At 36.9% G+C, this 12291-nt stretch overlaps 1 protein-coding gene across 1 annotated transcript in view; it reads right to left on the bottom strand.

Moving 5' to 3' along the window:
• The window catches only part of LOC311077389 (neural cell adhesion molecule 2), a 285391-nt gene that overhangs the window by 69938 nt on the left and 203162 nt on the right, over positions 1 to 12291 (bottom strand). The window contains exons 2-3 of the mRNA XM_084105838.1: positions 9870 to 9944; positions 1549 to 1755 (exon numbers count right to left, since the gene is read on the bottom strand). Of these exons, the coding sequence (XP_083961964.1) occupies positions 1549 to 1755; positions 9870 to 9944 (282 nt within the window). The remainder of the gene's footprint in view (positions 1 to 1548; positions 1756 to 9869; positions 9945 to 12291) is intronic.

Raw genomic sequence — 12291 nt, 5'->3', positions numbered from 1 at the left:
ACAAAAGGAATAAACCACCTGTTTTAATCCGATTGAAATTTCATTCGGATCGAGCTCTATCGGATCGATTAAGGCGTTTACATGAAGGTTTTTTAATCCGATTGAGCCGTCAATCCCATTATAAGTGTCCATGTAAACGCAGCTACTGTTATGATAGTTTGATTTGAGACTATAGACTATATGGATCTCGCTAGTTTGAATGAATCCATTTTCTTTGCATAACACATTAACATAGTAAAGAATAACTCTTTAAGCATTATCCTGAACATAAACTTTCGTTTCATGCGCCATTGAACGGAAGAGAGGCTCTCGGGAACGAAGCCGTCACGTCCTTTTGTTTTTTCCAGCAAACAGACTCTCCTTTACATAAAAATACGTTTTCAGGCTTTCATAGATTTTTTTTTTTTCTGTTCACACATTGTCAATAAAAAGCAACTAATAAATTCAAATTCTGATATATAGCCCTTTTAAAACTAAACTCTGAAGATTTAAAGATTTGATGACTTTTAAAGGTCAAGCTGCACAGTTCTGGCAGATCCAGAGACTAGTTATTCCCCCCAGAAAGCACTCGTTCCATCAGTCTTGTACTGTAAAAACTAGTGCAGCGTGAGTCCTGGAAGCTAAAAGCTTCAACCTGCCAATTTTTTTTCCAATAATCATGAGCAGAACACATGAGATGGTCAGCACACACACTGTGAATGAGTCTGAGAATGAAACTACTTTTGCCTCGACATGCAAGTACTGCTACTACAGTAAGTAATGCTATTCTGTCTTAAATGAATTCTTAAATGAAAATTTGCCAGCTCTGATCAATCTGACGACTTTTAACCTCACAGGTCTCGGCTGATTTGCTCCATCGCAGCAGAAATCATGTTCTGAAGAAGAGCTGCGCTGGGGAAAGGTGTGTGTGCCTTTGGTTGTGGCAGATCAGAACTATCACAATGTTTCACAATGAGTGCCGTGTCAATGTGTCAAGCTTCATTTAAATTCAGTGCTAATATGCCTCTATAACAGGGGCGGCTGGCCAATAGAGGGCGCTAGGGCGAATGTGACATTGATTTTATACAACAGTTCAACAAACAAAATATTAGTATTAAGTGATGTTCATTTTCAACCTAGTTGTCAGTATTTTTACAATAAATGAATAGCTCCAATGAAAGCCACAGCAGAACTGCAGCACACAGCAATGATTGTGAACGAATCTTTAGAGTCAATGATTCAATGATTAATTCATAAATACAGCAACGACTCGAAATTATCTGCCAATGGGGTAAGCATAATAATATTGTTTCTGTTTGAAGAAAGATTATTTTTCTGACCCCATTGGCAGATAATTTAGCTTTTTTTAAGCAACAACTCACTTAATCTAGATTTATTTAGAAAACAAGACACAATATTATGTAATTTTACTCATCTAGTAAATGCATCATGATTTAAGAATGTTTAGATATTAGAAGTGGAAACAAGACAAAAAAAACGAAGTAAGAAAAGCATTTTTTGCCGTGTGCAGACGCTCATGACTTCCACAGGTCTGGTGTGGGAACTCACGGTAGATCTCCAGCACCACCGTGGCCTCCTGACTCTGCGCTTTGGCGTCCACAGCCTGGCATCGGTATATCCCAGCGTCCTCGATGATGGCGTTGTAGATGGTCAGCCTGGACCGCACGCCCTCCGTGTGAACGATCACTCTCTGGTTAGAGACGATGCGCTCGCCTTGAGGACTGAACCAGTTTATGCTGACCGGCTCACCGATGGCTGAAGAAAACATAAAACCAACACAGAGATTAGGGGATTTGTGATATTCTTCATATATTGTGCGGTGGTCAGTTCACAGTAGTGTCAAAAATGATCTTTTCCAATAAGTTTAATTTGATTTTTATCTTTTTATGGACATTTTTACCTTTATAAAGCCATTTTTTTAACCTAATTAAATGTATGCATCATCTTTTGTGTCAAATTCTTACATTTAATCAATAAATTAAATAATAATAATAATAATAAGACACAATAGGGCGGTTACCAAATTAAATCTTTGCAATGCAGAGGAAACACAGAAGCTGCATCTGAAGTGGCATTTAGATGTATTTACACTGTTTAATGCAAATCAGAGGGACATGAATGCATTTCACCTGCAATTACAAATGCATAATTTCTTGATGTTTTAAACATAAAACGTTGAATATGCGCAACTCTCTGTGTGTCTTTGTAAAGTGAGGGACCTACTCGATAATTTCAGATCGCACATCGTCAAAACAACAATCAGAATATTATCGTAGACGATATATATCGCACACCCCTAACCGAGATGTCTTCATTAATGCAGTTAGATGTAAAACCTTGTTCAAACACAACACATACAACCGGTTTCTGATGTTCCATGCACGCGACTCCTCAAAGCTCATATGCAGTCGTCTCGCTTGCTTTTACACTCGCTGTGATTTGCGACAGCTCTTTAGCTCTGACTTTAATGAAGGCACACATGGAGAATTAGCAGGCGCCATATGAAACTCCAGGTGCTCTCGCGTGTAAAGCGGCTCGGCTGAAGGTCATGAAGCAGATATTTCTGGCCGTCTGCGATCAGGCCTGAGCCCTCGAGGCTGCCGTGTCACGGATGAGGGTTGTTAGCAGGTTTCAGGGTGATGGTGTTAGAAAGATGAGAGTTGCATGAACAGAACAGGTGAGAAACGCCGTGCAGGTTCAATCTGAGGAGTTAATTGAGGTGATAATTGTGTTATTTGCTTCTATGATGCATCACTAGATCTGCATCGGGCAGGAACTTTTTTCACATCACCTGCTCTTTGTATATTTTTTTTATTTATTTAATTTGAACTTTTAAGCATGTGTTTCAGAGACCAAAAAGAGTGCAGAATACTCAGGTCTGTTTAAAGGAACAATTCACCAAAAAAACGTTACTCAACCCAAATTACTAATTATTAATTACTAGTTATTAATTTTATTTTATTTTTTTACATGGAATGCAACCGATTTTGAAATCACACCATCATAATTTGTGTAGCTCAAATAGTCCAGCATGACACTACACTATAAACAATGATCATACTTCTAATGGTAAAAACCTGTTAACAGCAAGTTTGCCTATAATAAATCTAACAAGACATTTCATGCCATTTTAAAGTAAACCATAAAAATGTACAGTTTTGTTATCAGTCATGCACATCAGGGTTTTATGATACATCATGTTGTTGTTAAATGAATGTTACTTGCATTATCTTATTGTCACAGTGTTACTATGATTTGTTGTGTTTATGACACTGTAACTCTATATATATATTAGTATTTCCCTCAGCTTGTGGAAAAGCTCTTTCTCACCTGTGTTTTCAGTTTATTATAATGGTGCAAAAGAGCATTTAGTACTTCAGTGGGTTGATGTATTAACATTATATCAGATAATGAAATCTATGTTTTTTTAAACCTAAAATTTAGTTCTGTGTTTTTATTATAATAAAGTTCTGTTAACCACAGCTGCCGTGTTTTTACTGTAAATTTCAAAGATTAATTTGACAGTGTAGCAACACTCAAGTCATGGGTTCTATTCAGAGAATGCACGAACTGATCAAAAGCATAACTTGAATGCCAAATGTGTACATTTAAGCTCCAGAAATGACCAAAGAAAAAAGAAAAAACATAAAAGTATCATAAAATTTGTCCATGTGACCATTTTCCAATTATGTTGAAATTAGTGACAGGTTTGTGTGAAGAACAGTCACAGATTTAATTTGCCTTTAGATAATAATCTTCTCACAGTCGCACATTAAAGGCGATGATAATGCTTGGTGTCATTAACAAATCTATTCACTTTAGAAGAAGTCATTCGGGCTGGTGTTATGCTGTTATAGTGATATTTTTATGTTATGTTATTTATTTTTTTTATTATTTTTTTTATCTTGACAGCCTCTGATCACAGTCAAAACTTTTCTCAAATCACATTTATTTCTAATGCACAGTTTCAGAAGTGATGCACAGTAATGGAGATTCCAGAGTTATTCCAGAGATGGAATAAAAGTCTGTGTGTCCAAGAAACTGTATTTGTAACCTCAGATAACCCCAGACTGCGTAGCTGAGTGAAATATCAGCGTGCTGAAGTGATTTCCTTAAGAAATGATTTATCATATCTGTATGTCCCGCTCGTAACGCCCCTCACCAGCGGCTCTGATCAGTTTATTCCAGGTTATTCATTGATAGATCTCTGCAGAGACGCTTGCTGCTCGATTCACACAAGCTAATGCATTCAGGGGCGGCTGGCGAATGAACGACGGAGAGAAATCTATTTGTTGTCATGGCAACACCACGTCGTCCGTGTGGGATTTAATCGGGCGATGAAAAAGTTAATCACTTTCAACAGGTGAAGTCAACAGGTGGACAAGAAACCACAAAATGTGCTCAAACCACTGAACATTCTACTGTATAGAAACCTGACAAGATCAATACAAAAAAACCCCTTTTTTTTCCAGCTTTTTAAAATATTTCTCATGTTTAACTTGATGTGCTAAAGTAACTAAAACTAAAAAAATAATATAAACTACATAGACATATTTAACAAAAACACCATTAAAAATGACAAAAAAACCACACAAAAAAACTTTAACTAGAATTAAAATGGAAAAATATAAAAATAAAAAATAACTACAAACATTAATACAAAAATAAAGTATCTCAATGATACTAAAACAACACTGAGTCAAGGAAATGTATCATTATATATTTGTTCAATTGCAAAATATATTGCAATTAAATTAATTATGCAATAATGCAATTAATTAATCCATAAATCAAGGAAATAGAAAGAAAAGAGAGAGAGAGAGAGAGAGAGAGAGAGAGAGAGAGAGAGAGAGAGAGAGAGAGAGAGAGAGAGAGAGAGAGAGAGAGAGAAAGAGAAAGAGAAATAGCTACAATACAAATACAATCAATAAAAGGTGCAAGAAAATACATTTTCATTTTTTTTATGTGGGATTACATAAAGATTTTTTAATTAAAAAACAACAAAAGTCTCCAATATTGTCAGTGTACAATTTTATAGTCAACAAAACCATAAAGTTGGGTTTCATATTAGAATACTTGAATTTATGAAGGTGAAATTTTGTCAAAAATACGAGTAAATAAATAAATAAATGAATAAATAAATAAATGTGATTATTATTATTATTATTATTAAATAAAAGTGTTGTTTATTATCTTCAGATTAATTAGTGAAGCCAAAAAGTCCCATTAAAGTGAGAGAATAGATTTTTTTAATTATTATTGTAAATATTGATTTGCTGGATAAAATCTGTGGATGAGTTCAAAAGAGAATTCTTTAACTTCTAATATAGAAGTAATAACCACAGTTTTACTCTGTGTTTTCATATAAACATATCTCATCAATGACCAGTTTCAGCATTATTATTACTGATATGAAGCGATATACACTGCTGCAATTTACACACACACACTTTCCCTTGCCGAATGCTTATTTTAAAAAGCAAGACTGATTATTTGTCAAATTAGCATTGCATCTTATTTTCTAGCAGTAATGCATCTTATTTGTGATCAGTTATAGTTACAAGATCACCGATATGCAAATGTAATTATATTTACAATCAGCATTGCATATTTTTTTCCTTTGCATATTGCCTTTCCAGCGAGGGATATACAGTAGTGATGAACTTCAGGAGTGCATGACGCCGTCTAGATGAGAATGCAGTTGTGAGTCCTGAAAGTTTACGGGTGTGAGTTCAGTTAAAGCTACGATATGTGTTTGTTTTTTCGCCACTAGGGGTCGCTAACCTCTTACAATAACAAAGGCGTAGGTTGATGACGCATAAGCGGAATTATGGAACTTGCCGTCATGCTGAAGGATCTAATAAGTTTATGGATGAGTGAAATCATTACTGTTTTTAGCATGACTGTGGAGTGAAGCAGGGAGCGATTGCTAATGAGAGACAGATCTCAGCGCCACACGCGAGTCCCGCGGATATAAAGGAATGAGGACTTTCATTCTACCGAACTAACTTACCCGCTAGTGCTGAATTAATACTCACACAGGTCAGTTTATTAGACGAATGAAACTTGTGAGGTAACGCAGCGCTGTTTCACTTGCTCTACACTATCACACTAAACTGCATTTGAGTGTGTTAAAGTTATAATGTTATTCTGTGTGTTAGTTTGTCTGTATGAGACTAGCAGTGAGCGAGATCAACATTAGAATAACATACTGATCATATTCTAACATTTCATCATGTTGAGCTATATAACATTGATTAGTTTTATGTACATTTGCTCACCTCTACATTTGTGCGTCTCTCGAGTCGGAGTTAGCCGCGGACGCTAGCTCTCGTCTCGAAAACGCCACGCCGATATTGATCCTCGTTTTAGTTCTCCTTTTGTCCCAAAGTCTGCTTGCCCTGATCCATAATGTTTGAACGAAACAACAACAGCGTGAGCGCGCCGCTAGACGTAACGCAGTTGTCCACGTCTGTCGCCATGGTTACTATGACAGTACGAGCGGTAACCAGGGATAACGCGGATATTACGTCATTGACAGGCGACACTGAACATGGACGAGCCGCTATTTAAAATTGGAATTTCTCTGAAATAAAAAATCTTTGGGAACTTTTGGGATATTGTAAGCACACAACTGCAGGAAATATATCACACTGTGCAAGTGATTTTTGGATATTTTATTACAAAAATCTTACATATTGTAGCTTTAAATGTGATCGTCACTCCTGTGAATCACTGAACTGTGTGTGTGAACGTAACCGCATTAAGGACTCAAACACAGGACTGACAACCGTATTCTGCCTAAAAGAACATGTATTATACAGTAGTTTGTGTCTAATATAGTCTTGTAACGCCAGGCTTGGTTTCTAAACACAATAACAGCAGCAGTGACCTTCAGTTCTGCTCTGATACTGATATTGTGTCAGTACAAGGACACACACACACACACACACACACACACACACACACACACAGTCAATATATCATTGCCTTTTTTCATGACAGCTTTTAAAGGGACAACAATATAAAGTCAAGACTATCCCACTGAATATAATATATATATATACAGTGAGGAAAATAAGTATTTGAACACCCTGCTATTTTGCAAGTTCTCCCACTTAGAAATCATGGAGGGGTCTGAAATTGTCATCGTAGGTGCATGTCCACTGTGAGAGACATAATCTAAAAAAAAAAAATCCAGAAATCACAATGTATGATTTTTTAACTATTTATTTGTATGATACAGCTGCAAATAAGTATTTGAACACCTGAGAAAATCAATGTTAATATTTGGTATGCTTCTTACAGAGCCACTCCTTGGTTATCCTGGCTGTGTGCTTCGGGTCATTGTCATGTTGGAAGACCCAGCCTCGACCCATCTTCAATGCTCTAACTGAGGGAAGGAGGTTGTTCCCCAAAATCTCGCAATACATGGCCCCGGTCATCCTCTCCTTAATACAGTGCAGTCGCCCTGTCCCATGTGCAGAAAAACACCCCCAAAGCATGATGCTACCACCCCCATGCTTCACAGTAGGGATGGTGTTCTTGGGATGGTACTCATCATTCTTCTTCCTCCAAACACGTTTAGTGGAATTATGACCAAAAAGTTCTATTTTGGTCTCATCTGACCACATGACTTTCTCCCATGACTCCTCTGGATCATCCAAATGGTCATTGGCAAACTTAAGACGGGCCTTGACATGTGCTGGTTTAAGCAGGGGAACCTTCCGTGCCATGCATGATTTCAAACCATGACGTCTTAGTGTATTACCAACAGTAACCTTGGAAACGGTGGTCCCAGCTCTTTTCAGGTCATTGACCAGCTCCTCCCGTGTAGTTCTGGGCTGATTTCTCACCTTTCTTAGGATCATTGAGACCCCACGAGGTGAGATCTTGCATGGAGCCCCAGTCCGAGGGAGATTGACAGTCATGTTTAGCTTCTTCCATTTTCTAATGATTGCTCCAACAGTGGACCTTTTTTCACCAAGCTGCTTGGCAATTTCCCCGTAGCCCTTTCCAGCCTTGTGGAGGTGTACAATTTTGTCTCTAGTGTCTTTGGACAGCTCTTTGGTCTTGGCCATGTTAGTAGTTGGATTCTTACTGATTGTATGGGGTGGACAGGTGTCTTTATGCAGCTAACGACCTCAAACATGTGCATCTAATTTAGGATAATAAATGGAGTGGAGGTGGACATTTTAAAGGCAGACTAAAGCGGGTCGCACACCGGACGCGCAGCTCAGCGCCGCGCCACGTCTAGGACAACTCTCACCTGAAAATCCGATAACATCAGCAATTTTCTGATTTCTGTAAATAAATATAAAACTAAATGTATATTGCAGCACAGGGTGAAGTCCGTATATACATTAACTACGATTTGAGACACATAAATGTAAATTTAATATAAAACTATGTAAATGGCGCTCTGTGGCGCGGCAGGATTTTGAACACGGTCCTGAGCCGTTGCTGGGCGCCGTGGACAGACGCCGCCGGTGTGTCTACTCTCATAGAGAATAATGTGTTCGAATTTAAAAGACGTGGCGCTGCGCGGCGCGACCGGTGTGCGACCCCCTTAACAGGTCTTTGAGGGTCAGAATTCTATCTGATAGACAGGTGTTCAAATACTTATTTGCAGCTGTATCATACAAATAAATAGTTAAAAAATCATATATTGTGATTTCTGGATTTTTTTTTTAGATTATGTCTCTCACAGTGGACATGCACCTACGATGACAATTTCAGACCCCTCCATGATTTCCAAGTGGGAGAACTTGCAAAATAGCAGGGTGTTCAAATACTTATTTTCCTCACTATATATATATATATATATATATATATATATAAAATGTACTGAATATTATTATTGCACTTTTGTCTTGTTTCTGCAGTCAGAACAGAAATCAAAAGATTAATTTGAAATAATTATTTTCTGTGTACTAGAATGAGATCATATTCCTAAAATCGTCTCTATTAAACACATTTTTTCAATTATTGTTAATAATTTAAAATGTTTTTGTAACATTTTCACTCTGTTCACAGTTGTATTTTATAATCTTATTGTGCTCATTATAGAAAACACAGACATTTTCTGTGTTGCATAACTGTCGCCTTGAGCTTCATTTTTCATGTTTACTGCATTTTCAGAAGCAATGAATATTTCTCAGAGAATTAGACTCTGATGTCGCCGATACTCATTACAGTGTCGTTCAGAAATTACTACTTTTATTCAGCAAGGATGCATTAAAATGATCAATTAATCAATTTATAATGTCACAAGAGATTCTATTTCAAATAAATGCTGTTCTTTTGAACTTTCTATCCATCAAAGAATCCCGAAAAATAAAATTTATCACAGTTTCCACAAACATATGAACTGTTTTCAACATTGATAATAATCATAAATGTTTCTTGAGCATCAAATCATCATATTAGAATGATCATGTGACACTGAAAACTGGAGTAATGATGCTGAAAATTTAGCTTTGATCACAGGAATAAATTACACTTTACTATATATTTACATAGAAAACAGCTGATTAAAATTTTTAATAATATTTCAAAAATTTTACTGTATTTTTGATCAAATAAATTCAGCTTTGAACACAGGAATAAATGACAGTTTTCTATATATTCACATAGAAAACAGCTATTTTTACATTGTAATAATATTTCACTGTTTTGACTGTATTTTTGATCAAATAAATGCAGCTTTAATGAGCAGAAGAGACTCTTTCAGAAACATTCAAACATCTTAACAACCCTAAACGTGAGTCTTTACAGACTGATTATCATCACTGCACTTTTTGAGAGAATTTCCTGAAGTATCAGGCCTCAAACACAGTCAAGCGTGTTAATATTCAACACAATCTCACCTGTGCATGTGAAGAACTTCGACTCTCCGACACTCAGCTCCACTTTATTGAGTGATATGGACACCTGAAGCACAGCTGGGAAAGAGAGAGAAACACACAGTCCATCAGCTTTACTTCTACAATACAGACTGTTACACTAGTGCAAATCTGGTGAAATTCATCAATTTCATTGCAATCATAGAGTCAGAGCGCAGGACGGGACACTAGTTCGGATTCTCCCGGAAAACGAGGCCAGTAATTTCACATCCGTGAGTTTCAACAATGCCTCAGATTTGCGCTCAAAAGCCTGAGATCTCAATATTAACTTTATGTGCACTGAAAAAAAATTGAGTAGAAACTATTTTCGGGAACACTTTCCTTCACTGAAAAAAATGATTAGTTGAATTTAATCCATTTTAAATTCGTTGTATTCGTTGATTTTAAACAAATGCATTAAGGTGAACTTAATCAATTTTAGTTCAACTTAATGCATTTGTTTAAATGTAGGTAAAATCAATTGTGTGCAACCACTTACGATAATTTTTTTTTATTAAATTCAACGAATCATTTTTTTCAGTGTTGAAGCCTTTATAATGCATTTTTATGCACTTTATAAAACACTGTATGGATGATTGAAACCACAGTTATAATGCATTATAATACTCATATGTTATAATACTCATATGTTATAATACTCATATACACTCACCTAAAGGATTATTAGGAACACCATACTAATACTGTGTTTGACCCCCTTTCGCCTTCAGAACTGCCTTAATTCTACGTGGCATTGATTCAACAAGGTGCTGGAAGCATTCTTTAGAAATGTTGGCCCATATTGATAGGATAGCATCTTGCAGTTGATGGAGATTTGTGGGATGCACATCCAGGGCACGAAGCTCCCGTTCCACCACATCCCAAAGATGCTCTATTGGGTTGAGATCTGGTGACAGTGGGGGCCATTTTAGTACAGTGAACTCATTGTCATGTTCAAGAAACCAATTTGAAATGATTTGAGCTTTGTGACATGGTGCATTATCCTGCTGGAAGTAGCCATCAGAGGATGGGTACATGGTGGTCATAAAGGGATGGACATGGTCAGAAACAATGCTCAGGTAGGCCGTGGCATTTAAACGATGCCCAATTGGCACTAAGGGGCCTAAAGTGTGCCAAGAAAACATCCCCCACACCATTACACCACCACCACCAGTCTGCACAGTGGTAACAAGGCATGATGGATCCATGTTCTCATTCTGTTTACGCCAAATTCTGACTCTACCATCTGAATGTCTCAACAGAAATCGAGACTCATCAGACCAGGCAACATTTTTCCAGTCTTCAACTGTCCAATTTTGGTGAGCTCGTGCAAATTGTAGCCTCTTTTTCCTATTTGTAGTGGAGATGAGTGGTTGTAGCCCATCCGCCTCAAGGATGTGCGTGTTGTGGCTTCACAAATGCTTTGCTGCATACCTCAGTTGTAACGAGTGGTTATTTCAGTCAAAGTTGCTCTTCTATCAGCTTGAATCAGTCGGCCCATTCTCCTCTGACCTCTAGCATCAACAAGGCATTTTCGCCCACAGGACTGCCGCATACTGGATGTTTTTCCCTTTTCACACCATTCTTTGTAAACCCTAGAAATGGTTGTGCGTGAAAATCCCAGTAACTGAGCAGATTGTGAAATACTCAGACCGGCCCGTCTGGCACCAAAAACCATGCCACGCTCAAAATTGCTTAAATCACCTTTCTTTCCCATTCTGACATTCAGTTTGGAGTTCAGGAGATTGTCTTGACCAGGACCACACCCCTAAATGCATTGAAGCAACTGCCATGTGATTGGTTGATTAGATAATTGCATTAATGAGAAATTGAACAGGTGTTCCTAATAATCCTTTAGGTGAGTGTATTATAATGCATTATAATACTCATATTACGCCTTTAGAATGCATTAAAGCACATGACAAACAACTGATCTGCAAACAGTATAATTGGCTTTAATAATTTATGAAAAGACATAATGTTGTGTAATATGAATATGTTTATAATGCATTATACATTACTGCTTTAAGTAAAGTATTACAAGTACATTTCACAAACAATTACAAAGAAACTGTAAGCAACACTGAATTAAACATGCAATTTTGAAGTAGAAAAACATATTTTCTAACTCTAATAATCTTTGTTTTATTTACAAGTTTGATAAAATCATGTATACAGCGTGATCCGAGCTGATCTATATTCATTTTACAGCTCTTTACTAGTGATTCATTTCTGCTATTTTTGAACTACAGTACACACACATCTGAGACGAACATCTTCATCTTTAAATGAAACATGACGTCTGTCTCCAGTGCTGAGAACCAACAATTTTCTCCAATCTTCTGCATAAACAAAATGTGAATAACCCAACTTTAATCCTTCAAGATTTTGCTGTACGTTTGATATT

The sequence above is a fragment of the Abramis brama genome (genome assembly GCF_963993115.1).
Source record: "Abramis brama genome assembly, chromosome: 2".
Classification (NCBI taxonomy): Eukaryota; Metazoa; Chordata; class Actinopteri; order Cypriniformes; family Leuciscidae; genus Abramis; species Abramis brama.
This window is presented reverse-complemented; position numbering and strand designations above follow the sequence as displayed.